The 25,245-nt window shown below is 44.5% G+C and overlaps 1 protein-coding gene across 5 annotated transcripts in view; it reads left to right on the plus strand.

Annotated features, from left to right (window-relative positions):
* The window catches only part of SEMA6A (semaphorin 6A), a 163,913-nt gene that overhangs the window by 81,812 nt on the left and 56,856 nt on the right, over positions 1 to 25,245 (plus strand). For 3 of the 5 annotated variants that reach the window (XM_029941563.1, XM_029941559.1, XM_029941561.1), the window contains exons 7-18: positions 3,027 to 3,117; positions 6,329 to 6,448; positions 7,142 to 7,230; positions 8,102 to 8,319; positions 11,830 to 11,961; positions 14,163 to 14,318; positions 15,775 to 15,951; positions 16,284 to 16,424; positions 16,512 to 16,592; positions 18,677 to 18,735; positions 21,063 to 21,083; positions 21,221 to 21,271. In XM_029941563.1, the coding sequence (XP_029797423.1) occupies positions 3,027 to 3,117; positions 6,329 to 6,448; positions 7,142 to 7,230; positions 8,102 to 8,319; positions 11,830 to 11,961; positions 14,163 to 14,318; positions 15,775 to 15,951; positions 16,284 to 16,424; positions 16,512 to 16,592; positions 18,677 to 18,735; positions 21,063 to 21,083; positions 21,221 to 21,271 (1,336 nt within the window). The remainder of the gene's footprint in view (positions 1 to 3,026; positions 3,118 to 6,328; positions 6,449 to 7,141; positions 7,231 to 8,101; positions 8,320 to 11,829; positions 11,962 to 14,162; positions 14,319 to 15,774; positions 15,952 to 16,283; positions 16,425 to 16,511; positions 16,593 to 18,676; positions 18,736 to 21,062; positions 21,084 to 21,220; positions 21,272 to 25,245) is intronic. The other 2 variants (XM_029941560.1, XM_029941562.1) reach the window with 1 other exon arrangement.

Consider the following 25,245-nt stretch of genomic DNA (forward strand, 5'->3'; position numbering starts at 1 on the left):
CAGATCAACACTAAAGGTTCAAGGCAAAAACAATGACCAGTCTTCACCCACACCCCCGCTGCCCGCAAAAGAAAAACCCCAAGTCTCGCAGTGCAGAACCATCAAGTGGATCATACTAGCCTGAAGCAGGAGGGTGACAAATTTTCGGTCTCCACCTCTGCACCATGCCATGATTCATACAGTTTTTAAGACAGAAGTAAGCCGGGGGTACTAGAAAGATTGCAGCCCCCGACAAGATGACCTGGGAAGGAATTCTGAAGGCCACGCACTGTAACTCTAAAAGTTCACTCCGTACCTTTTGCCCTCCTGTTCTCCAAACCTCTTGAACTTCTGCAAAAGTAATTATCTGTACCCTCTGGTGATTTAATTTCCCAGTGGCTGCTGGTAAGTCTGAGATTCGGAGGCTACCACACGGATTAGTTCTAACTTCATGGAAAGAGGATTTCACCGTGGCATTGTTTTGTCTCTGGACTCTTCCAGACTCACACACCGAAACATTAATACTTCCCTGCTCCTTGCCTTTGACTGGCTATAGCTCAGGCCAGTTTTTTTTTTTTTTTTGGAAGTAGGTTCATTTAAAGCCCTAAATCCTCCCTTGTATGATGTCTCCCCATTGCCAGGATGACAGCGTGCCCTGCTCGGGATAGAGGCATTTCCGCTGCATCACTGAGTACTAAGCGTTGCCTCTGAGGACGCGCCAGACACACAGACCACAAAGTGTGTCACCGTTCAGCAGGATGCTCTTCTTGGGATAAGATGTATTAAGGAAAAAAAAAAGACTTCCATAAAAATGTGCTAAGGGGAGAAGAGTACATTTACGGGGTGTCTCAACTAAACAAATGGATGCAGGAGATCTACAGAGAGAGGAGACAGGTGCTGTCGCAAAGCGGTCACAGAAGACCAGCCGCGACAGCCCTGGAACAGCTTCCGGGCGTCCAGGGCAAAGAGCCTAAATGACGGGACCACAGGAGCAGCTGGTCAGGAAGCCCTGCACTCGCCGCCGGGGCGACACTCCAGACCCCACGAGTTAAGGCGCCCTGATTTAGCCTAAGGGCCTTTCAGCGGATCCCCCGTTGGCACCACTCCCATCTTAGATTCTCCCAGTTTCATACCTGCCGTCAAACACTGCAAACTGCCAGATGTAAGCAAAATACCCACACACTCTAAAGAGAAGACTTTACAGAAGAAGGTTATAAAAACATTGATGAGGTGGCAGAGGTCACTTTCCGGACCCTGTGGTACTGAGACGTGAATGCAGGGGAGAGCCCATGGTGTAGGAAGAAGGGCACGTGCTAAAGGCAGGAAGCACCCAAGTACTGGTCAGGTTGGGCCACCCTCTGGGGAACCTTAGTGACTGGGCAAGGGAGGCCCATGTCCTGCTCGCATCACGGCCAAGCCCAGGTCAGTGGCAGAGGGTCTGTTCCACTAGGCTGTTCAGAAAGCCAAGCTCCACGGCGCTCACTGCCTGGACCTCTGCCAGAGCCTAGGGTCCCGGAATGCTGTACTGGGTCCTCTGTGTCTAGTGGGGTGGAGTGAGGGAAGAAAGCAGACGTGGAGGACACTGGAAGGTTTTCTGAGGCAAGACCCAGCGGTGGCACCCAGCCTTCTGCTCACACTCCCTTGGCCAGAGCTCATCACGTGAGCACAGCTATCTGCAAGGGTTGCGGGGAATGTGGTTCAGGGTGATGTGGGGGCAAGGAAGGAAGCAAGGAACAGCGAGCAAGGCTTGGCCGCACTCACAAATGCCTACAAAGCTGGGCAGGTAACCTGCAGGAGTAAGACAGGCAGAGTGGACATGTATCTATGGGTAAAGAGGCCTTCATGCTGGACACCATTTGCTTGTCTGGAAAAAATGGCGGAGTGGCCATTACTTAGCTTGTGACTGGTTGTTGCCACTTGGGTAAAAAGGTCCTGCACTGACCTTTCCACTTGCTCAAAAGAAAAATAAGAAACCAGGTTTAATCTGCAGTCTCCTTATTATTATTATTTTTTTTTTTGGTCTTTATTTAGAGAGACAGAGACAGAGAGTGAGCAAGGAAGGGGCAGAGAGACAGGGAGACACAGAATCCGAAGCAGGCTCCAGGCTCTGAGCTGTCAGCAGAGTCCGATGTGGGGCTCGAACCTACATACTGTGAGATCATGACCTGGGCTGAAGTCGGACACTTAACGGACTGAGCCACCCAGGCACCCCTGCAGTCTCCTTATTTTAAAATAGAGCTCTTGCTTGCTTGCTTATCTTTCTTCTGTCCTTTGATTTCCTTCCCTCCTCCCTTCCTCCCTCCCTGCCTTCCATCCTTCCTTCCTGACATACAAACTCACAGCCCAGTTACAACCTCCAGCACGGAGGTACGAGGCCGATAGTGGCACACGGATGGATGTCAAATGGCCGCCCCGCTCCTCACTGACCCCCTCACCTTCTAGGCCTCTCCTTCTGAGCTACGTGATTGGAGGCTGGGACAGGTTTCTGACGTTGGTGCAAAAGGCCACCTAAGCTCTGCCTGCATCGATGTTTTGGCTCCTTTACTGATGCCATGTCATTCTGGGAGCCAACCAGAGGGGCAATTCCAGTGTCTTCTACTGGGATTTCACCAAAAAGGCAGGACTCCTCATGCAAAACAAAACCAGAGACATAGATCACTCTCTACAGAGTTCATGACTCAACAGATCATTCAGAGGCAGTGAGGGAGGAAGTGAGGAAGTTTTCCCAGTGACTGCCTTAAACATTCCTTTTCCAAGGAAGACGCCTGTTTCTAGGCCATTCCAAAAGGATACTGGAAATCTGTTTACTACAATGGTTAAGAGTCAAGCAAACATGACTGAATCTCAGACTCTTGGTCAAATGCATTATTCTCTCTAAACCTCAGTCTCCTCATCCGAAACCAACAGACTTATCTCAGGGGGATTTGAGGATTATCTGCACTTAACGCATATGAATTACTTAGCACATTACATGCTTTATAAATAATAGTTGCCATGACTACTGTTGGTTGTTGTTTTTTCTAATTAAGTCCTATCATTTCATTTAGATGGATACTCTGGAACCTTCCGGGGATGAATTCAGCGGAATGGCCAGATGCCCTTATGATGCCAAACACGCCAACGTTGCACTGTTTGCAGGTAACTCACCTGGTTTCTGCTCATTGCATGAGCTCTCCCGGGCCTGCCGCCACGCATCTGCTCTGGAGGATTCGCAGAGCTGCAGTTGTGCCTCGGTTCTCTGGTGAACACTATAATTAAGAACGCCTTCTCCCATTTGAAATTCATATGGAGATTTTACTTTTGCTCCATAAAAGGAGCCTCTGCCACACTTACCGTGCTTGCATGCCTTCAGAGAAGGATAGCTTTGCACAGACTGTGCAACACTGGCCAGTAGGGCATGTTCAGGCTCAAATAATAAAAGATCCCACCTCAAACCGGCAACGTGGATTGGTCACTCAAGGTAGGACTGACGTTGGGGGTGGTATGATTCAACAGCCTGGTGACATCATCCAGGACACAGGGCCTTTTCACCTCTGTGCTCTCAAAATTTCAGTTCTTTCTCTGAGAGAGACAAGCCACCCTCACAGTCAGCGGGGAGGCTGCCGGCCCCAGTTAGGAGCACATGCACTCCTGTCCACAGCCAGAAGGGGAAGGGAAGGAGACGAGGTAAAGCTTCATGAAGATCTGTCTCTAAGCAGTGAGGCCGCACGCCCACAAGTCTTCAGCAGACATCTCACATATCCCTGACCTGATTAGGGTACGTGCTTACTGGTGATGGCGAGATAACCGGGCAGCGGGTGATGCTGATTAGCTTAGGGTGACCCGCACTCCTCATCCTCTCCCGTTGCTTCCTGGGAACGGCAGAGGATACAAAGCAGCAAAAATAAGCCATCATCTTGAGATTGGGACTCTCGTGTATGAATGTGTGTGTGAGTGTGTGAGTGTGTGTGTGTGTGTGTTTTAATTAGGAATTTATTTAGGAATTCATTGCCAGCTGTGTGGAGGTGGGTGTAGCCCCGAGAAGTGTTGGTCTAACAGTGATTGTGATAGCATGTAATAAAGCAGTTAGCTATAATTTCCATCACAACAGCTAAAAAGTGGCACATCCGCACCCTGAGGAACCTTAAGGCTCTGATTATGAAACAAGATTAGCTCCTCGAACCTCCTCCTCAATGTCCTGCATTTGGGGGCCTCAATCTGCAGTCACAGACTGGAGAAACGGCCTGTGCCAGGAAAGAAGGGATCCTCAGTTTCACCCCCGGAAGTGAGGGCACAGCGTTAGCAGGATGTGGCGCAGTACAAAACACGAAGCCCTGTAACCCTGTCAGTTGACGTGGATCGAAGCAAGGCTGGTGCGAAGAGTCCTTGAGTGGATTCTCAAGTGTGTAACTCAGCTGCAGCACTTTTCTGACCCATGAGCCTATGGGCACCATGGAGGATGTGGGCTCCAGTGGGAAATGTGACTGTCAATGGAAGAGACGGCTTGTAGCCTGAGACAGAAAGGGGACAGGGTCAGAGTATGGGCTAAGGCCACCAACCTTCCAGCAACTCCACAGAGCGCGCCCGATGGGAGGCTACTATGAGAGCCCCTTCTCCTCCCCTACAGGTACACCTGGACAGATTTTCAGGGGACTGTTTGGAATCCCTCACTAATAGAAGATCCATGTTGGCAACTGAATCGTTGTCATGTTAACACGAGGGGCAGAACAGGGCTCTGTTTTACAAGTAAAAGTCCTGGTGAGACAGCCAGTGTTGAATGTAGAACAAAATGCATAGCGGAAGGGGCCCCCCGGGTGGCTCAGTCTGGTGAGCATCTGACTCTGATTTCAGCTCAGGTCATGATTCCAGGGTCATGGGATGGAGCCCCACACTGGAATCCACATTGGGTATGGAGTCTGCTTAAGATTCATATTCTCTCTCCCTCCCCTCCCCCCCCGGCCTCTCTCCCCCACTCACACGTGCTCTCTCTAAAATTAAAAAAGAGACAGAGAGAGAGAGAGAGAGGGAAAGGGCATAATGGAAAGTGGGTGGAAAGAAAATACACACACACTGCCCACCGCCACCCAGCATATCTGCATGACCTGGGGTCTGACTGTTGAAGAAAAGCTGTGATTTTTGTAGGTCTGTTTATGAACAGATAGGTTTGCCATCTGTGATTCAAATCTAACCAGACAACCTTTATTGATAAATGGCTGTTAATAACACAGATGTCAAGACAGCTCCAAGTTGAACCTGAGTAAATTTCAGTTATTTTTAGATCAAGATCAGACATCAAGACCTCTGCTTTGAGAGATCTGGATAAACTTTTCTTAAAAAAAAAAAAAAACAAAACATTACACCTAATGGGACTACAGTGGATATAAGCCACTCTGACATAAAACTCAAGATATGTAACTACTTAAAATGAACCAAGGAACTAAGTTCCACTTTTGAATATAATTATTGTTTCTGTTTCACACGCTGCATAGATTTTACTGTTCTAGAAGGTCCCACTGATGACTTGTGTGCAGGACGTTTATTAATCCAGGAAAAGAGCCCAAAGTGGTAGGGATTAATCTTCAACTTTCTTCATCCTCTTTCGCCTGAATATAACCTAAAGCACATCCCCCAAAAAGCATGAATTCCCAAAGGCCAAATTCAACTAGGTGTCACCCCTTGCCCTTCTTTCCTTGCTTTGGTATTCTGAGTGTCAGAATGTTTGCAGTTCATGACTGTGAAATACTGAAGCGGGTATCTCTTACTTCAGCTAGATGGTCAGGGCTCAGTGACTCTCATGACTGAAGTGACTCTTCGTCATCATCTTAGGAGCCATCCAGTTGTTTTTTGGGTGGGTTTTTTTTTTTTTTTTTTTTTTTTTTTTGCTCATGAGCCCCCTTTCTCTGACTCCCCTCACCTGCCCTGGCTAAGGACTCTTGTCACTTCTGCACATACTTAAAATTTCTGGTGATACAATCAGCTTCTGTCTTTCCCTGGGCTCCCATCTAATCCTGTGTGCCATGGTGTGGTGGCAGTAGCAGTGTCCAGGGGCCTTGGCCTTGAGATTTTAGTCAAGGTCCATCTAATCAGGTGAGGCAAACAACATTTTTCATTTACTCTGTTCCCTGAGCTGCTGCTACTGCTTAGAAATTGCCATGCAATTTAAAAATGAAAAATGTTTCATCTCTCAAGATCCTAATTTAAAATGGTTAGGAATATGGGCCAAGTATTTTCCCAGCGACTCTTGGATGTTCCCCAGTCGTCCTATCTCATTTGCCTGATGTAGGGAAGCAATCTGGGGGACGTCGCTATTACTCCCCCATGCCCGCTGTCATGCCCCCACCCCGTTCACCTCTTTTCTTTCTCCTCTAAGATGGAAAACTATACTCAGCCACAGTGACTGACTTCCTTGCCATTGATGCGGTCATTTACCGGAGTCTGGGAGACAGCCCAACCCTACGGACCGTCAAGCATGATTCCAAATGGCTGAAAGGTAAACCAACAATTAAGAGAGAGGGGAGTGGGTGGCAGGGGGAGGGGGGGGTCATATCTTGAGGGAGATTTAGAATCTGGACAGTCCAAACTGGAGTTTCGTGTTGGTAATAGCTGCTGACAGACAGGAAGGTGGAAATGGCATCTTTTGCCCCAACTGGTTTCCTTACCTCCCCCTTTACATTTCATAAGTTTCTGGAGCATTAATACAACTACAAATGTCGCTACAAACAAACACACCACATTCATCTTTCCTGCCTCAAGTGCTCATTTCAGAGTCTAACATGAAAAGAAATGAACATTCCATTCACAGAAGCGAACAGGGGATCGGAGGTGGTGAGGAGCTGGGAAAATGCTACAACCCTGCATGAGTCAGGGTTCACGAGGAGATGCGCACAAAACATCCTTTCTGTAATAGGTGCATTCCATTGTGGAAAATGAAATTACAGACATATGAAAACTCGTTTATTCTTCATTGTTAATTGCAACCACTTCTGAAAGATGGAATTTTGTCAGCTTGAATGCCTTCTGAAATCACCAGCACTTGCTGGTGTGGTCATTAGAAATGGTTCGTGTTAACCCAATGTCTAATGGCCCTACGCTTTTAATTAATATCATGTCTTTGGTTGCGGCTGATTGAAGTTCTTTTAATTCTGTGTGACATGTCCCCAATTAACGTGCCGTTTGCCCACAGAACCGTACTTTGTCCACGCAGTGGATCACGGAGACTACATCTACTTCTTCTTCAGGGAGATAGCAGTGGAGTACAACACCATGGGAAAGGTGAGAGGGGTGGGTGTCTCCCTTTCCTAGTGTTGTTCTGAATGACCTTGATAAAAGAACCATAAATCTGATCACAAGGTCGTCATTTTGAGAAGACACGGCCAAAGTTTGGTGGAAGAGAAACACTGCTTGGCCTCAGAGCCCTGTAAGCTTTTCCAGAACAGTCCCAGATTGCAGGGAACCTCTTAAATATTTCTACTGAAAATGTAATCGACAGATGTTTGTTTGGTTGATTTCACACTGAGTTTCAAGTATCTTGAGATGTGATTTCCTTCCAGGTATACTGACCGTTTTTGTCTTGTTTGGTTTTTGTTTTTTTAATTCAGTTGTTCCATAGACACAGAGTAAATATCCAGTATCTTTAAGCAAAATGAAAGCCTTTATCGTCTTTTACTGCAAAAAGCAACAGAACACTTCTGGGATGCCCACTTCAGTTACTTTTACCAGAGAGTAGATCAAGGTCACCAAGTTGGAGGGCACAAACTCAGTGCCAGGGTGGCTTGCAGGGTAACAGGAATTCGGAGTATGAGATTCAGGGCCCAGAGGCAGCTAGTGAGGATGGCAGAGATGGTGCATACAAAGTGTGCTTTTGTTTGAGGAAATAAAAAGCTAAGCAGTCTGTATGGAAATGAGTTTATCCGGCTGGGAGCCGATCCCCTGAAGGATTTATGGCTCTGTATTAAATGCCACAGCCTTATCTTTCAAAACATGCTGTTCCAATGAGTCCCTCCCCCTTTTCTTGCTACTACTTTTAGAAACACAGGATTAAATTAAACACCTTGTTGTTTTCTGTTTTCTAAGAAAGGCAAATTCTACTAAGATCTCGAAGTATGAGTGCATTTCATTTTCCCTGTGTATTTTTCCTCTGCAGGTAGTTTTTCCAAGAGTGGCTCAGGTTTGTAAGAATGACATGGGAGGGTCTCAGAGAGTCCTGGAGAAACAGTGGACATCTTTCCTGAAGGCTCGCCTGAACTGCTCAGTCCCCGGAGACTCTCATTTTTATTTTAACATACTCCAGGCGGTCACAGACGTGATTCATATCAATGGCCGTGATGTTGTCCTGGCAACCTTTTCCACACCTTACAACAGGTAAGCATGGCCTAGCTCTTCTGACCTAATCAGCCCTTCCTGGCTTCCTTTCCCTCTAGGGGCTCTCTCCTAACACACAAGATTCACAACTGATGCAAAAATTGTTGCTTAAGTGCTGTTTGCATCAACAAATTAATAGTTGGTTAGAAGCATTATTAGCTTAGGATTTTAGGGGAAGTAATTAAATAAATTATAACAATATCTTCTATTTATTTGCCTGGTATACAAACACTTCTTATGTGTTATTTCTAAATCTCTCCAGTAATAATGGAAACTAAGCACTGCTGCCCTCGTTTTATACTTGAGGAAACTAGACTCAATTATATTCCCTGTTCCAAGTCAGGAGATGAAAGAGGCAGTCTTAGAACTGAAGAATATTTCTCCTTCCTCTTCAAGGTCATCTAACATTCTGTTTGACTTTTACTATTTCTATGACTGGATCGGCAACTTTTAAATAAAAACACTGAAAACTTATTTAAATGCTACAGAGTGAAATTTTGGGTTCAGAGAGTCCATCTCACCCCCCACAGAGGGACCCTGGTTATTATCCTGTCAGAGGAACCTGGACCCAAACACCATGGACTCTGGGGCGCTTGAGTCTGGACTTGGAGGTCATCAAACACTGGACCTAGAAATACTGAGTGTCAGCTCATTCACTCCTACTTTTATGTTTATTTGAGCTAAGATGCAATTATGCTTGTTATTATTATACTTTTATACTTGTTATTCTGGATTAAACTTTTAAAAACCTGATTAAGAGTCTAGATGACAGGCAAATACATGATGAGGCTGGAGGGCAGCACACAGAAATGCGTAAGAACGGGAGAGAGTCTGACACAGAACGTGCCGAGAGGTGCACTGATGCTCCTCAGTTATATGGAGAGGGAGAGTCAAGAACTGTCCTCTGAAGATGCATGAAAATATGAATCCATCCTGCAACAATAAGTATTCAGTTTGATTTAAGTGAGCCTTACAATCCGCAGCAATTTTAGACTTGAGAAACAGAAAAGATACAAAACCTCAGGCAGGCTCTGACTGTTCGTTCATACTTTGAAATCCAAGTATCAGGACTGTTAAAAAAAAAAAAGATACTGTCCTGGTACACAGGAATGCAGGGGCTGGTAGAATTTCAGGGTGAGTTTCTCGTCTGTCCGGTCGGGGAGAGGGCTGCTGAGGGTGAACTGTGTAATTAAAATACAGTAGTATATTCTTATGTGCTACAGAGACTCCATGTAAAGGATTTTTCTTTTAAAAGACCCCTAGGAAACACTCAATCAGTCCATGCCTATTTAGCCTCAGAAACCATATTTGTTCAGAAGAATCAGAAGTTGATAAAAATGCACACACCCATTTTCATCTGCAAATGAGAGTTTCAGTGGCTCTGGTTTCATTTCTTTCCACCCCGTCCTCCACACATGCAAAGCTGCTCATGAAGACCTCTTCTGAGTCCGCTTTGCCAGGAGGATAAAGCCCCGGTTCCCCAGAAGAGCACCCAGGTCCCACCCCACCCCCCACGGCCAAGCCCGACTCCTCCTCCAGCTCCCCGGGCTCACTGCCTGTTCCTGCCCTGTGCCCTGCCAGGCCTGCCAGCCCATCTGACGTGTGTCAGCTGAGAGCCTACTTTACTTATTGAACGTTTGCCTATGTTATTTATTGAGCATTTAATGCTGGAGATTAGGGATTCTGTTAATATATATGCTGAAGGAACTGAAGATAGGAAGAAAGAAATGAAGGAGAGGGAGAAAAGGCATGCAGGGAGAAGAAAGGATTTCTTTCACAAGCGACACTAAACGTGGGCAGATTACCAAACCCTATGGTATCTTCAGTTACTATGAGGATGGGGTGCCTCATAAAATACTTCAGTATTTATTGTTTGTCATAATATTTATTTTTCTAAGTTTATTTATTCATTTTGAGAGCAAAAGAGAGTACAAGCAAGAGAGGGCCAGAGAGAGAGGGACAGAGAGAATCCCAAGCAGGCTCTGCAGTGCAGAGCCCCATGCAGGGCTCAGTATCATGAAATGTGAGAACAGGACCTGAGCCAAAACCAAGAGCCGGGCGCTTAACCCACTGAGCCACCCAGGTGCTCCTATATGTCATAATATTTAAAGTAAATATATGTACTTTAGGACTGGAGATGTGAAGAGAGTTTACCAAATTAAATACATAAGGCTAGGGCTATGAGATTCCAAAACCAATGGGGATCACAGTCTTAGCTATTCAGTTCTGTGCATGATGTATGCATATTCCACATACTTTAAAATCTATCCTGCCACTTTGTTTTAAATAAGCTTTCTAATCCTCTCCCTAATTCCTGCTTTATTAGTAATACTTCAGTAATTATGTTATGAAATTAAAGATGGCATAAAACTCTTCTAATCATCTAAGAAGTGATTTCCAAAACCTTCAACATTTGCAAAATCAAGACTAAATTGTTCTCTCTGCCCTAAACGATGTTCCCACGCTGTCCTTCCCAGGATGCTCCTGCCTGTGCAGGGGCCCACCACCTCAAACCCTAACTAAAACTCTTGGCCAGCTGATGCCTGAAATGTATTTGATCAAAATCAAGGAACAACCATACTTCAAAACAAACATGGGTTCAGGGTGCCTGGGGGTCTCAGTCTGTTACACACCCAACTGTCGGTTTCAGCTGAGATCATGATCTCGTGGTTCATGAGATGGAGCCCCACGTGGGGCTCTGTGCTGACAGTGTGGAGCCTGCTTGGGACTCTCACTCTCTCTCTCTCTCTCAATATATAAACTTAAAAAAAAAACCATGGGTTCAAAGAGTTGTGCCCAGATGAATGAATAATTCATGCCTTCTCTTCATTAATAAAAAAAAAATCCAATTCTCTTCAGGAGTAGCAAGGAAGGATGCAATTATAGGTAGAGATTACCGCCATTATTATTATTTAGCACTTAACAGAGCACTTTATTTACAAAATGTTCATGCTTTAAAGACTTAAATTGTTTAATCTGCAAAAAAAAAAAAAATAGAAAGCAAAACTTGAAACAGATAGTGACTAACATAAAATAAGCTTGTTTTCCCCACATAAACCTTCTCACTGTCCTTGGCTAGAGAAACCAAATTAAGAGAAGCAATGTGTGGACAGTGCAACAATATTAGAGATACAGGATTTTTTCCAAAGATTTTCTCTTTGGGTTAGTGACTTGAAAATTCAGGAATTCATGAACCTTCTAAACTACCAGTTCTAAACAAATGCAGTTCCCAAGGCAATAAAACATTTAGGGTTTCTCTCTCTCTCTCTCTCTCTCTCTCTCTCTGTCTCTCTGAGTTTGTTGCAACTAGTCCTTTCTTTAAGCCCACAGATGCAAATGTGATTGAGAGAAACATCTGTTTTATATACTGGGACCCTTTACATTCACAGTAATCAGGGTGTGAACTTTAAATTCCACTGCCTGGAACAGGGAAGTTGCTTTGTAGTCTGTTTCCCAAGCTGCACACGTAACTGTCATGAGAGGAACGCTGTGTAAAATGCTCTGTTCCAGCATCCCTGGGTCTGCAGTGTGTGCCTATGACATGCTTGACATCGCCAATGTGTTCACTGGGAGGTTCAAGGAACAGAAGTCTCCAGATTCCACTTGGACACCAGTTCCTGATGAACGAGTGCCCAAACCCAGGTGCGTGTAAATATTTATATGGCTATTCTGAACTGCAAGAAATGGGCATCTTGGTCCCCGACAGTGAGCATTAAGAACGGCACACCAGTGCCTTCCGTGCTGGCCACAGCAATACAACTAACAGAGCAACAGAAAAATCTAGGAGGCCATTTGCCTGAATCCCCTTAATCAAAGTAGCATTCAAAACAATGACACTATAGTCGTTTGCTTAACCTCTATCTCTGTGGCCTATCCAAGGTAATCCTAGGACGAGGGGAAGCACCTGGTCCAGCCAGCCCCGCTGGTGTATGGTTGAGGAAACTGAGGCTCAGAGAGTTAGAACATGTACTGTACAAGGTCACACACCTGTGTGGATTATTTCCCCTGCTCCACCCTTCTTCCCTTCCCTTCTACAGAGACCCAAGTCTCTGTACTCTAATAAAATATGGACTATAAATGGCGATCCCTGGAGTTTGGGACCAGGCTGGATCATAGCTGAGTCCAGGGCTCCAGGATAATGGCAGGTAGAGACCACTGAATACACTGGGCCATCAGGTTTTCTCTGGTCTCCCAGGTTCTAGTGTGTTTTGGATCGACTCAGTACACACCCCTCTACCAAAATACGCCCCAGAATCACTTTTGTGGGGAACCTGTTGTCCTGAGACCAGACAGAGACCCCTTGATCCTATGTAACCTCCATCAAATCTTCACACCAAGTCAGCGAATTGATTCTCTCCCACCCAGACAGGATGAAACCCTCCCCCAAACCCGTGCCTGCCATCATCACGTGGCACACGCTTCAAACTTCCATTACAGCATTTGGCATCTGAGTTCCCTAAAAATATCCCTGTGCATCCAGCGTCCTCCACGGAACTGGTGTGCCTCTGCAAAGAAGCCCAGTGTGTAAACTTTTGGTTTCCAAGTCTCTCCTCCAACCTCCAATCTCCAGCTACCCCTGCCAGCCCCCGCCCCAGACACGTGCAAAGTGGCCCCCTGCATTTAACTGAGCTGACTCAGAGAACGTGAACCACTATGCCCAGGAGGGGAAGCTTTGTGGTTCATCCGTCTTCATCACCTGAATTGTCTGGGGTGTGTATGTACTGGTACCCATGGAGAGCAGACTGGGCGCAGAAAGCACACTCTGGAAACCTCAGAGAGATTCTCTTAAGTCCTTGCCCGGCAGTGTTCAACTACTTTCGACATAAACAGGAAGGGGAGTTAAGCTTGAGCGACGTTTCAGGGAGCACTTAAATAACATGGTCTCCTCGGTGTGCAGAGAGGGCGGCAGCCAGCCATTACCAGGACACATGAACTTTGATTTTCTACTGGAGGCAATCAGTGTGTTTCTCCCCACTCTTCCACGTGCTTTCTCCTTCCTCTCACCAACGTCAGGATGCTCTCATGGGGCGGCCTGGTTAGTGCCGCGAAAGAGTGTGTGTGTGAGGCCCAACCATGCCAGTGTTACTGGGGTCCTGTTTACTCTCCCGGAGCAGCAGGCAGAGCAGGGCTGCAGACAAGGGCTGTCGTCGGTGCTCCCCTGACCTGACTTTACTACGCTGTCCCGTGACTCCTGAGACCACAGAATTTCCTGTAGAAATGAACTTCCACTGTCATTGTTCAAAAATAAACAAATGACCTTTCAGGAGACAGTCTTCAGTGTAATTGGCTTTTCATACCTGCCCAACTCAAACAGAAAATGAAAACAATAAAAACAGAACCCACCCGGTCTCTGACCCCCAGGTAATGAGAGAGGGCGAGGTGGAGCCTTGCTGGCACACAGTGCGGCCTGCCGGCTTTATGAATGCCTTTGTTTGTGACGTTTGTGGGGAAGTCCGCTGATTCTCTCCTTGTGTGGACCAAATGCCTCCAGAACTGCCAGTGGGCTCTGAGGACAGGTAGAGCAGTCTCCGGCACAGGTGCAAACCACACGCTTCCTCGCTTGTTCTAAGCTCTGTCACTGTTTATGAGGTTAGTGCTTCTGGGGGGAGGCCAGGCTGCCCCCCGCAGATGCTGGACTGCCCTGGCTGGAGCTTCTCTGTGGAGTGAGGAGGCGGCAGGGAGACAATCCAAGCATATTTTACTTGGTGGCATTCTGCATTGTTCAACTTCCTCTCCTCAGCCTACAGTACATTCTCCCGCGTGCCAGATGCTTAGGGAAGCAGTTCGTTCAAAGAATTTGCCATAAGGCACGAAATAAGCTCCCTCCCTCTGTTTCTTTTTAGGCCAGGTTGCTGCGCTGGCTCATCATCCTTAGAAAAATATGCAACCTCCAATGAGTTTCCTGATGATACCCTGAACTTCATCAAAACGCACCCACTCATGGATGAGGCTGTGCCTTCAGTCATCAACAGGCCATGGTTCCTGAGGACGATGGTCAGGTGGGTGTCAAACCAATCATGTCCTAACTGGATTCTTCATAAAACCTATCAGTGGATCATGATTTGAAATGCCACAAACATCTTCTGTTATCCTGGGCATTGATTCAGCTGTGAAAGGCTGGCCAATTGGGTGCCTGCCACAAAACCCCATAACCACATTCCCAGTGAGGAGAGTTCTGATGTTTTCAGGCTAATTGGACACATGCCAGCGATTAGACATAACAAAGGTTTCTCCTTTCGGGTCAGTCTATTACGTGCAAAAGCAGAGAAGCAGTGCAGCAGTGAAGGAGACCCAGTCAGTGGCCGCGGATACGTGGTTGGTTGGATACGGCTGCAGAACCTGCTCCAGACTCCATCCAAGTCGTGCCCCGGACTGGTAGCCGTCCAACAGGCCAGGGATGAGCGGGACACTGACACGTGTACAGTCGTGTGAAGGATTCATACTGTACCATTTGTAACCTGAAGTGGTGGCCAGAAGAGAGGGGGTAATTGACTAGAAATCTGTGGTAGCATTAAATATTCCCTTTTGTGTTTATTTAGAGGTTATTTCCAAACGATCCAGCACGATGTCCCCAGTGCCATCCTGCAGCGCCAGTCATCACACAAACATCATTCAGCCTAACCACCGCTGTTACCCTAAATAGGCTCCCTGCTCCATGTGGGGCTCACACTCCCGACCCTGAAACCCAGAGTCATGCGCCCAACTGGCTGAGCCAGCCAGGGCTCCCACCACCATTTTTAAACAGTGATTTTATTGAAAGATATTAAAGTACTATAATGGCTCTTGCCCATGAAATGAAAACTGTGGTATATAACTCGCAGGAGGGTTCACGTTTTCTGGTTTCTGCCATGGTGCTTGGCACCAATCAGTATCTGTGATGTGGTCAACGGCTGAGAGACACCAGAGGAAGATGGTGTCCTTCACCCTGAGCTCTGAGCGGACCTTGTTAGGCACGCACGTCCTCATATTAATGAATGCGGTCATCAGCACCCTACCTGCCCATCCTTTCTCAGCCCCTCCACACACACTTGGAAAGCTTTCCAATCTGACATATTGTTGACAAGGCTTTGTATGGAAAGTATGGAAAACTGGTAGCCATGCTCTTCTTTTCAATGTTAACTGAAATGTTAAACGAATTCCATTATTATTTCTTTCCCTCTTCATGGGACACATCAGCCTTTCCCTGGTGCTCATGGAAGAGATCACTGCTGAGTGGTTTCAGATGGTGACGCTGTCTCTTTGTTATGTAACTTGGCCTCCTTCCTCCCCTTGGAGCCACATTAATGCTCTGCATATGGAAATAAAGGACCAGAACAGATTGAGAACATTATCTATATGCATACATTTTTCTTGAGGTCATTACTAGAAAGCAGAGTCACACTGTTTGAAGTGGAAAAGGGGACCCTTGAATGACAGACCAGCAAAGAGATAAAAACTCTGATCCTGTCATCTTAGATACCGCCTGACCAAAATTGCAGTGGACACTGCTGCTGGGCCCTATCAGAACCACACTGTGGTTTTCCTGGGATCAGAGAAGGGGATCATCTTGAAGTTCTTGGCCAGGATAGGAAGCAGTGGTTTCCTAAATGACAGCCTTTTCCTGGAGGAGATGAGCGTTTACAACCCTGAAAAGTAAGTTGGGCTCTTTCACAGTGATTATTTGTCATTATGATCCTTTTCATTCAGAGAAAACTCGAGGAGAGGAGACTTCAGTTGCGTGCATTTTGGGGGAGGCTTTTAGCATTGTTTGTAAAAGAAAAAAAAGGCATTATTTCTCTCCTTGCCAATAAATGTGTTTATATAGAGACACGCACAGGGCCAGGGAGGGGGGCACCTTTGAGGATCTGTTTCACCTTCGGTGAGATAAACTTAAGGCATCACCTTGTGGGCCAGAAGGCAGGGGGCCAGGGAAGAGAACTTACTCGAGAGGCTGTTAACGGCATGACCCTGCCTTACAAAACCAGGTGCAGCTACGACGGGGTGGAGGACAAGAGGATCATGGGCATGCAGCTGGACCGGGCCAGCAGCTCTCTGTACGTTGCATTCTCCACCTGCGTGATAAAGCTTCCCCTGGGCCGCTGCGAACGACACGGGAAGTGTAAAAAGTACGTATTTTGCCTCACGGACCATGAGACGGTCCACGGTGCTTAGAGGGGAGTCCAGGGTAGCTCATGGTCATCTTTCTCCTGCAGAACCTGTATCGCCTCCAGAGACCCATACTGTGGGTGGGTAAAGGAAGGAGGTTCCTGTGCCCATCTGTCACCCAGCAGCAGGTAAGGAACCGGAGGTGTGGAAGAGCGTAAAGGGGCCCCCAGCCACCGTGCGTTCTAGATGTACCATAAACTGTGCTCTCGCACGCCGCTGCCATTCAGCCTTCTGTGCACAGACCTCGTCAGTGGGACCACCGGCCAGTCCTGCTTCCGTTTCCCATTTCATGGAACACCCCACCATCAGATGTGGCAGATTTCCAATTCTAATCACCCATCCTGAGACTGATTAAAAACACAGAGAGAAGTCTAACTCAGAGCCTGGAGCCTGCTTCCGGTTCTGTGTCTCCTTCTCTCTCTGCCCCTCCCCCTCTCATGCTGTGTCTCTGTATCAAAAATAAATAAAACATTAAAAAAAAATTAAAAAAAAAAACAAACACAGAGCGAAGAAACACTGCGGGCTTCTAGGTGCCCCTGGAGAGCGGGACAAGAGGGTGCACGCCTTGATCACTGCAGTGTAAGAACAGAAGAGAAAAGGAGCAGTAGGGTGCCAACTGGACTAGGGCTGCGGCTCGCCCAGCTTCGGCCACACCGGCTCCTCTGATTGACCATGCAGGGCTGAGAGGAGCTCGCGGAGCATTCGTACTGCAAGTATGGTGTATGCATCCAATAAACCATTCTCCTGCACTGAAGAACAGTTGACCCTATTACTCGTTAACGAGTCAATCAATTCTTGGCAGTTCTCCAACAGATCAGCCTGATCGGGCCAGTCTATCATGCCAGTGATTTGGGTGCTTAAAACTGTTACCTGGCTTTAAGTGCTTAGATGGCATTAGTTAAAAGGTTTTTGTTCATTATTTTAGCGGATGCGGAATCCAGTGCCCGTCTTTGACAAGTTATGGCAACTAGAGGAAGGGGCCACATGGCAGGACAGTTCTGTCTTAGCTATTCCGTCAAGCTCCCCAGGTCTTTGTGGCACCGTGGGCCTCTGCTCCCATCTCCCAAGAGCTGGACAGACAGCAGGGCACACCTGATGACCACCACATGCAAAATTTGAGGGACAGTATTCCCACAAGCAGATAACTGTGAAGTGTGGCCTGGAAATCTGACTAATGCAAAGGGTTGACTATGTACCACTAGATCAGCTCCAAAATTATTTCCCTAAGGATCTATATAAATATTCATTGCTTAAAACATGGTAGAACTCTCCATAAAGAGTGGCCTTCAGGGATAATGAATGCTGGCTTTCACTACCAATGAAAATCTTTATCCTTTGAATATGAATTTGATTTTTCACATAGAAAAAAACATTGGAAAACAAACATGGTGAATTATTAGATCAAGGTTAATTTTCAAGATAGTTTTCCTATATGGTCCATAAAATAAACTCTAAAGACAGCTGCAAAACAGAGTTTCAATAACACTGTGAGAAGCGGTACAGATTTCTCCCCCAAAAGGACGCTTCTCCCCTGAACGATTCCTGTATGATTTTAAAAACCAAAATATATGTATTAAGGTAAGTCTTGTCATATAGCTCGTACAGCCCAATGGTGACCAAGTGGACGTGAAAGGAAAGTGAGGATGAGGGTAATACCCGAGTCACAGGGCCACAGAGACTCAGGTGGTCTCAGCAAAATGCAGCGCCATGTCCCATCCCCTCAAGGGAGCTCCGAACCCACTAGCCATTTGTTCCTTTGAACACTTTCTTATACAGCTGATTTTGGGGCAAGAAAATAAAGGTCTAGGAGGGCAGTGCTGGAATCACAGAAAAAGTAGAGAGGAAAGGACTTTTTCTTTTTTTCTATCTATAGACTTCTATATCACTTATAAAGAGTTATGTTGACATTTAAATTTTTTAAACATTTAAGAAATGCTCAATCTGTAAAAGAAGGATATAAGTAATCTGCAAACTAATTAACTCCCTGAATAATATCGGAATTAACTGCTTAAGCCATGGAGAGCCACAGAAGACTCATTCCTGTAAACTTGGGAGGCACATTTTCAAGCTGTTATCTACTTCTGGTTTTTGCACCTGCCACTCAAGTTATCAAACTGTGCTGGTTTCTGTAGTGAAACTTCAGACTAGTTCTGGAGTAACGACTCACGAATTGAATTTCTTTCTTTCTTTCCCCTCCCCCTCTTTTTTAAAGACTGACTTTTGAACAGGACATAGAACGTGGCAATACAGATGGCCTGGGAGACTGTCACAGTAAGTAAACTTTTTATCCCTGCTCTTCTTTGTGCAAAGACCCTTTTACCGGATGGCCTAGAAATGTCGCCCCACATGTGGACCTAGTGCGGCTACAACTGAAACATGCATGAGTAACAGAAATCTTCTTCTAAATATCAAATCAAGGAAATTGTGTTATGAAGCAGTATTGTTGATGCTGTTGCTATAAATGCTGTCACCTATTCCATTGTTACAAGGCTGTGGAACAAATTCGCTCCAGAGGGTAGTAATTATAGCAGAGCAGTACATTAGATCAACAATTCCATTAAAAAACTAGTTTTAAAAACCGTGCTTTAACCCCATAATTTTTAGCCAAATAATAAAAAGATTGATTGCTATACTCTTTTTAATTGAATGGGAGTGTTTTGAACGTATCGACTAATAAAAGTAATCATTTTTCTAATTAGATTTATGTCTGTTACCATTCACAGTAGAGAAATTTTCAGAAAGAACGCACTCAAGTACAGGGTGACTCAAAATAACCTTTTTTTAACGGAATTCATGTCTTATGCTTGCCTCAGAGTTCATTTCCAAAGTTATTAAATGGTAACACTTTAGTTGGAACTTTCAGTCATATAAAAGGTCCTGGTCAATCGTCTGCCCAGTTGTCCTATGATCAGATTAATATGGATATTCTCCTGAAAATGTTTATTCACGCTAATTTAAAGAAGATCACCATTCTCTTGGAAAATATTTAGTTTGAAGTATTTTAAATATTCTGTATGATGAATTCCAAAAAGCCTGCATTCAAAATGGCACCCAAAAAAATAGCTCCTAAGGGAGTGAACTGGGACTACTCGATAGGTGACTCTATAGTGAAAATCAGAGAGAAACACTAATCTTTGAGCCAAGAGTACTGAAATTTCTGACTATGTGGTACCATTCAACTTTCTACCTTATCTTGTTTTGGAGATCAAATATAATCAGATAAAGAGGGCTACGGGCAGCCTCATCTCCAAATTTTTTGTATTTATTTTGTTTGCAAATATTCTATACTGGCAAAAACTTCTTCCTATGTCTTCAAACACAAAATTTATGAGTTCAAAAATCAACATGGGAGACAGTGGTATCACCAAAACACCTGTTTCTCGTGTGCAGTGAGGCAGGTGGAGGTTTGATCAGTGGGTCTTAATCATGTTGGTGCCTTAGAGCTCCATTTTCAGGGAAACAAGTTGTGGTTTGTGCATGTGTCCATGTGAGCAAACTTAAATTAGCTGACCTCAGTGCCCAATGTGCTTCATATTTTTAGGATCTGGTGGTAGGGGCGTCTGTAGAAAATAGGGGTGCCAACTGGGACTGAGTCTGAAAGCGGTCGTTGCTGGCTCCTTCACGTGCCCACAACAGCAGTAGCGCTCACACCACATGTGTTTTCGGGCCAAGGAGCCTACGGAAGCCTCTGTGTCTCATACGGGAGAGACCCTCACGCCCCAAGCCAGGGGTTTACTCTTCAATCTCAGTGGTCAAGCCTCCGTGGTTTCATGTGTTTCCTAACCTTGAACTCTACCTGTGGTGTGACATTTAGGATGCCGGCTTACGGCAGTAGGTACACTTGACCTTCTGCCGCCTTTTCTAGTGGCTTCTCTGCTCTCTGTGTTCCTGCTGGAGCATGACCTACTTCTATGAGACCTATCTATTCGCTCAGAGCATGCCGAGAGTTCACATAATTGGTGCCCAGTGACTCCTGAACAGGATTTTCCGGGGAAGTGAGGAAATCACGAAGAGTCGGTGTCAGAGGCTGGGTAGCAAGCAAGCTATATGAACCCGTGATCTGCCCCAAACACACAGTGCACACACGTGTGTGCATTGCCCATATGTGTGTGTGAGTGTTTTCATTCTTGTTTTTAATTTCCCAATGAAAACCTATGCTGCGTTCGGAACACTGTGATAATGGACAGTTCTCACAGCACAGTCGAGAGGATGAAATAAGAGAGAATGTAAAGAAAACAGTGTTTTGCAAGCATGGTCCAGAGGTCATTTATTTTGCCCACATACACACCCCTCTGTACAAAGTAAGGCACACAGAATGTCCGTTCCCAGTGCTTCTATTAACTCTTGCTTTTTCTTTAAGTCTTGGCAACAAAGACAGTGACTTTGAGGAAACTCGCTCGGAAAAGAGATAGGAGGGTATGAAATTGGACCCAGTATAAAGCATCTTGTGTTACAGGCAAAAATGAAAAAGCGCTTACTTAGTACTGAGGATCATATGTTAGCATAATTCTGTATTAGCTTACTCCTACTTACGATGTAAGTCACACAAAGCGGAGTGTTAAACATTAAGTAACCTTCTCCTCCCTTTTGTCTTCCAGATTCCTTCGTGGCCCTGAATGGTAAGGAAGATATTACTCATAATTTAATATCGATGGAAATCTATGTGAGGAAATCCTGTTTCACTAATCCTCTTGAGTGTTTTCAAACCTTTGGTTTCTTTTTTAATTAATTTTTTATCCTCATTATTTTTTTATAGACATTTCAACTCCTCTTCCAGATCATGAAATGTCTTACAACACAGTATATGGTCAGTTTATGGATTTTTTTTTTAATTTTAAGCCACTCAACCTATGGTAGTTTATAGTTTTCATCCCTAAACATCACGGACCAGATTCTTTGTCACTTCAGGGCCCCAATTCACTAAAATTATTAATTCACGATGCTTCAAAAATCACTCTATGAGAGACGACTAACATATGAAACTGGTTCCTACATTTTTAATTCACATAACATGAAATTTGCCAACCTTAAGGAATTTGGTAAATATGTCTAAAGAGTTCTTGAGGGAGAAGCAATCGCTTTTGGGCACAAGTTTATCCAAGATGAGACCACTGCTTGTACCTGACAGGCTATAGCTCTTGACTGCTCATACCAGTCCCTAAAATGCTGACTTTCAGGGCAGTACCCTCTGCAGGGGAAAAAAATCTAGACAGAATACAAACACCAGTCCCTACTAGGCAAACCTTTCTAGTATCACATGGAAATTAGCCACTGAAATTTAAGTTCACAAAGAGTATGACTATTTAGACATATTTTCAGTGAGAGTTCTTCAGAATGTATACAAGGAGGAGTGGTGTAAGGGAAATGATGTGCAAACAGGATTCCTCTCATTGTTTCTACTCTGAAACACACAGACATTGTACTAAACAAAAGCCATGAAGTCCATAAACAAACTATTCTGAGTCCTTCAGAAGAACTGAAATGTAGCTGAGGTGCACCACTGCCATTTCTCAGAGTTCCCCCAAATGTTTTTGAGGATAAACCATTCATGTGTTTTTTAAACATTTATTTATTTTAAGATAAAGAGAGGGAGTGTGAGTGGAGGAGAGACAGAGAGGGAAAATCCCCAGCAGGCTCTGTTCTGTCAGCACAGAGCCCTACGTGGGACTCGATCTCACAAACCGTGGGATCATGACCTGAGCCGAAATCAAAAGTCGGAGGCCTAACCCACTGAGCCACCCAGGTGCCCCCATGTACTTTTTAAATATAATATGAAAACCACATGTGATGGGAGATTTAAGCTTTGCATTCTAACGGGGACTAAGTTTCACAGATGCGCATTTTATAGCTTCTGTGTTAAAAATGTGTAATTTTAACAGTTCTAGGATAGTCTTTGTAGAGGCAAGTAATAAAGGAAAGTGGGAAAAAGGAAAGAAAAGAGCAAGGCGGGTTTAGGATTCGAAGAAATAGTTCAAGATGGCTACAAACGTGTTTATTAGCGCTATGTCAACTCCTCCTCCCTGGGTCTAAGTAGCATAAATAAAAAGCCTCTTGGAAAGTACTAAAGGCTGTGCGGTCCTAAATGAGCTGTGCAGGTTTGGAAAACAAGGCCTGGTTTCTCGTGCCCATCCTCCTGGTGGAGGGAGGCATGTGGAGCACCTGAGTCCACAGAATTATCCACCTTTAACGCTCTCTCTGTGACTCACGCCAGAATACTGAACACAGCAACGAAGAAAAATTCCTCAGGAGGCTGATGTCATCTAGCTTAGCTTGCCGGTCAGAAAGAGAACCACTTAGCATCTAATCTCCCTCAATATTATACTCCGCAATCATTTCCTGTAATTGAATAATCTTTATCCAATATTGAGAGATTCAGGTCTTAAGTCTAATTGAACCAGCAACCTCCCTAGCGTTCATCAATTGGACTAAGACCAATTTTAACCCCCAGGTAATTTCTCAGACAGAAAGAATAATTAAACCATGGGATGCTTTTTATGAACAAAAATCACTCTCCAATATATAGATCTCTCTTATCTCCCTTACAAGGGGAAAGAAACTTATTAATTCTTCCATAGTAACATTTTAAGGGATAATGCCTGTTAGCCCTCAGCTCCTGATCAGTGGCTTCTGTGATGAAACTAAAGAAGAGTTGGACTTTTCCTTTCAACTAATGATTCTGTCCATTTTAGGCTAATTCTGTCCAGTTATGGTTAGATGACTGACTACCAAAATGAGAACTCATCCAGACAGTACTTACAAAAACCCAGAGACTTTCTTTTCAAAAACCTAGAATAGATTTAATTAATTCACTCTGCAAATATGTGTTGAGTGCCTACTATGGTGTCAGGCACTACTAGACTGTAGGCACTGTATTTCTACCATCAAAGGAAGGACCAAATTGCTATTTTTGCCTGCCTGGATATAGATTAGGAAGCCAACCACAAAGTCCAAAATGCACCCAGTTGCTTCAAGCTATGTCCTCTGCATGTCCCCACAGAATGTTCAGGGACTGAGCGCAGGTTCTAAAGAGAGCCGCAAAACTCAAACTGCCTAACTCAGAAAAGGGACTCATTACAATAAACCACACAAGCTCTCTGCTTGGCAAAAGTTCTGTACAACACCAGTTACATATGCAAGAACCCCTTTTTTAGTGAATTGGACCCTGACTGTTTTCCTTCTCTCTCCCTTTCTTGTATTGATTTAATGTCTCTTGTTTTGTGTCTAATTGGCTACGATCATTGTTCATAGGTTATAGTGGTTTGAGGAGCCTCTAACCTCTAGAATCACAAAGACTTGTAGATATAGAGAAACAATATGATGCACATTAAAGTTAACTTCTAAAATCTATTTCTTTATATATTATAAGAATAATAAATCAGGGGCTCTTGGATGGCTCAGTCAGTAAAGCATGCAACTCTTGATCCTCAGGGTCGTGAGTTCGAGCCCAACATTGGGTGGAGAGATTATTTAAAGAAAGAAGAATACATCATAAGCTCCACTGTTTAAAGTATGACCTTTAATAATTGATTGACAGGACAAAATAAAAGGTTCAAAATCCACTGACCTGTAATACCATATCTACAAATGATTGCCTTTTTTGTAGCATGATTTTGGTTACAGAGCCTCTTAGTGAATGAATGCACAAAAATTATACAGCCTGTGGAATCAGATTTTAAGAAGGAATATAAGGAATATCTTTTTAATATCTTTACATTTAGAGAAGGAGCAATAATAATACACTTCTTTGATTTCAAACTAAGGACTGCTCTTTAATGGTGCCTTTATAAGGCGGTTCTAAAATTTTTGAGAATTTCTTTGACTGTGATTCACCAGTGACACGTGTTGCCTGCCCTCACGCATAAGTTCAAAAAAAATACAAACCTCATGCTGCTCAATTTTTTAAATTTTGAGTATATCGGATGCATGGTTTCTCTAGATTTACATACAGAAAATGGGGATGTGGTGGGTATTAGACTAACACTTCAGCAATAGGAAGGAGCTGATTTCTCACATTTGTGTAAAGCGTTTTCCTACCTAACTACCATCTGGTCCACATTAATTTCCTCTCATAGCCATAGCTTTCCATTACCAATGAGTTTTCCATGTATCTGCAGCATATGGTCCAGGAAATCTTTCGACAGAGAATGTGTCCCTTAGGCATATATTTCCCCTAGATTACCGTATTAAGAAATGTTCTCCCTAAACCATACTTAGGGCATTACCATAAAATTGCCCCTTGAACACCGTTAAATTGAAAGTGCTCAAAATGCATATCAATTCAGGTAAAAGAAATTCTTGCTACTTGGAGAAAAGGGTTGTTCGCCTCCCCCCCACCCCAACCTTTTTAACTCCCTACAAAACAAAGTCTAATTGCTTGCTTATGCTGGGTGCTGAGTTCTCTCTTAGGCTGGCCATATATTTTGTTAAAGCAGTGTAGAATTCAAGAGTAGAAAACGAAGGTTACATTTTAGACCTCAGTATAAACAAAAAGAAATACAAGAAATTCTGTATTTCCAAGTCAAGTTTAATTTCCCTACCTCTGTTTTCTTATCAGTATTGAGATGCAAAACCCAGAAATGTAAAAAAAAAGAAAGAAAAAGAAGTCTAGATGCAGGCATTTTTTAGTTTTAAATGAACATGTTCTTAAGAGTTGGATATAAACCAGACTTTGTGCAGCAAAGCTGACGTCTGAGGCTGTGCGGAAGCCAAACAAACTCGACAGAGAAAGTGGGTTCGCAGATGCTATTCAAGTTCTGTGGCCGCATTTAAGAGTGGTGCTTC

Source organism: Suricata suricatta, chromosome 6 (assembly GCF_006229205.1).
Source record: "Suricata suricatta isolate VVHF042 chromosome 6, meerkat_22Aug2017_6uvM2_HiC, whole genome shotgun sequence".
In the NCBI taxonomy this organism is placed as follows: domain Eukaryota; kingdom Metazoa; phylum Chordata; class Mammalia; order Carnivora; family Herpestidae; genus Suricata; species Suricata suricatta.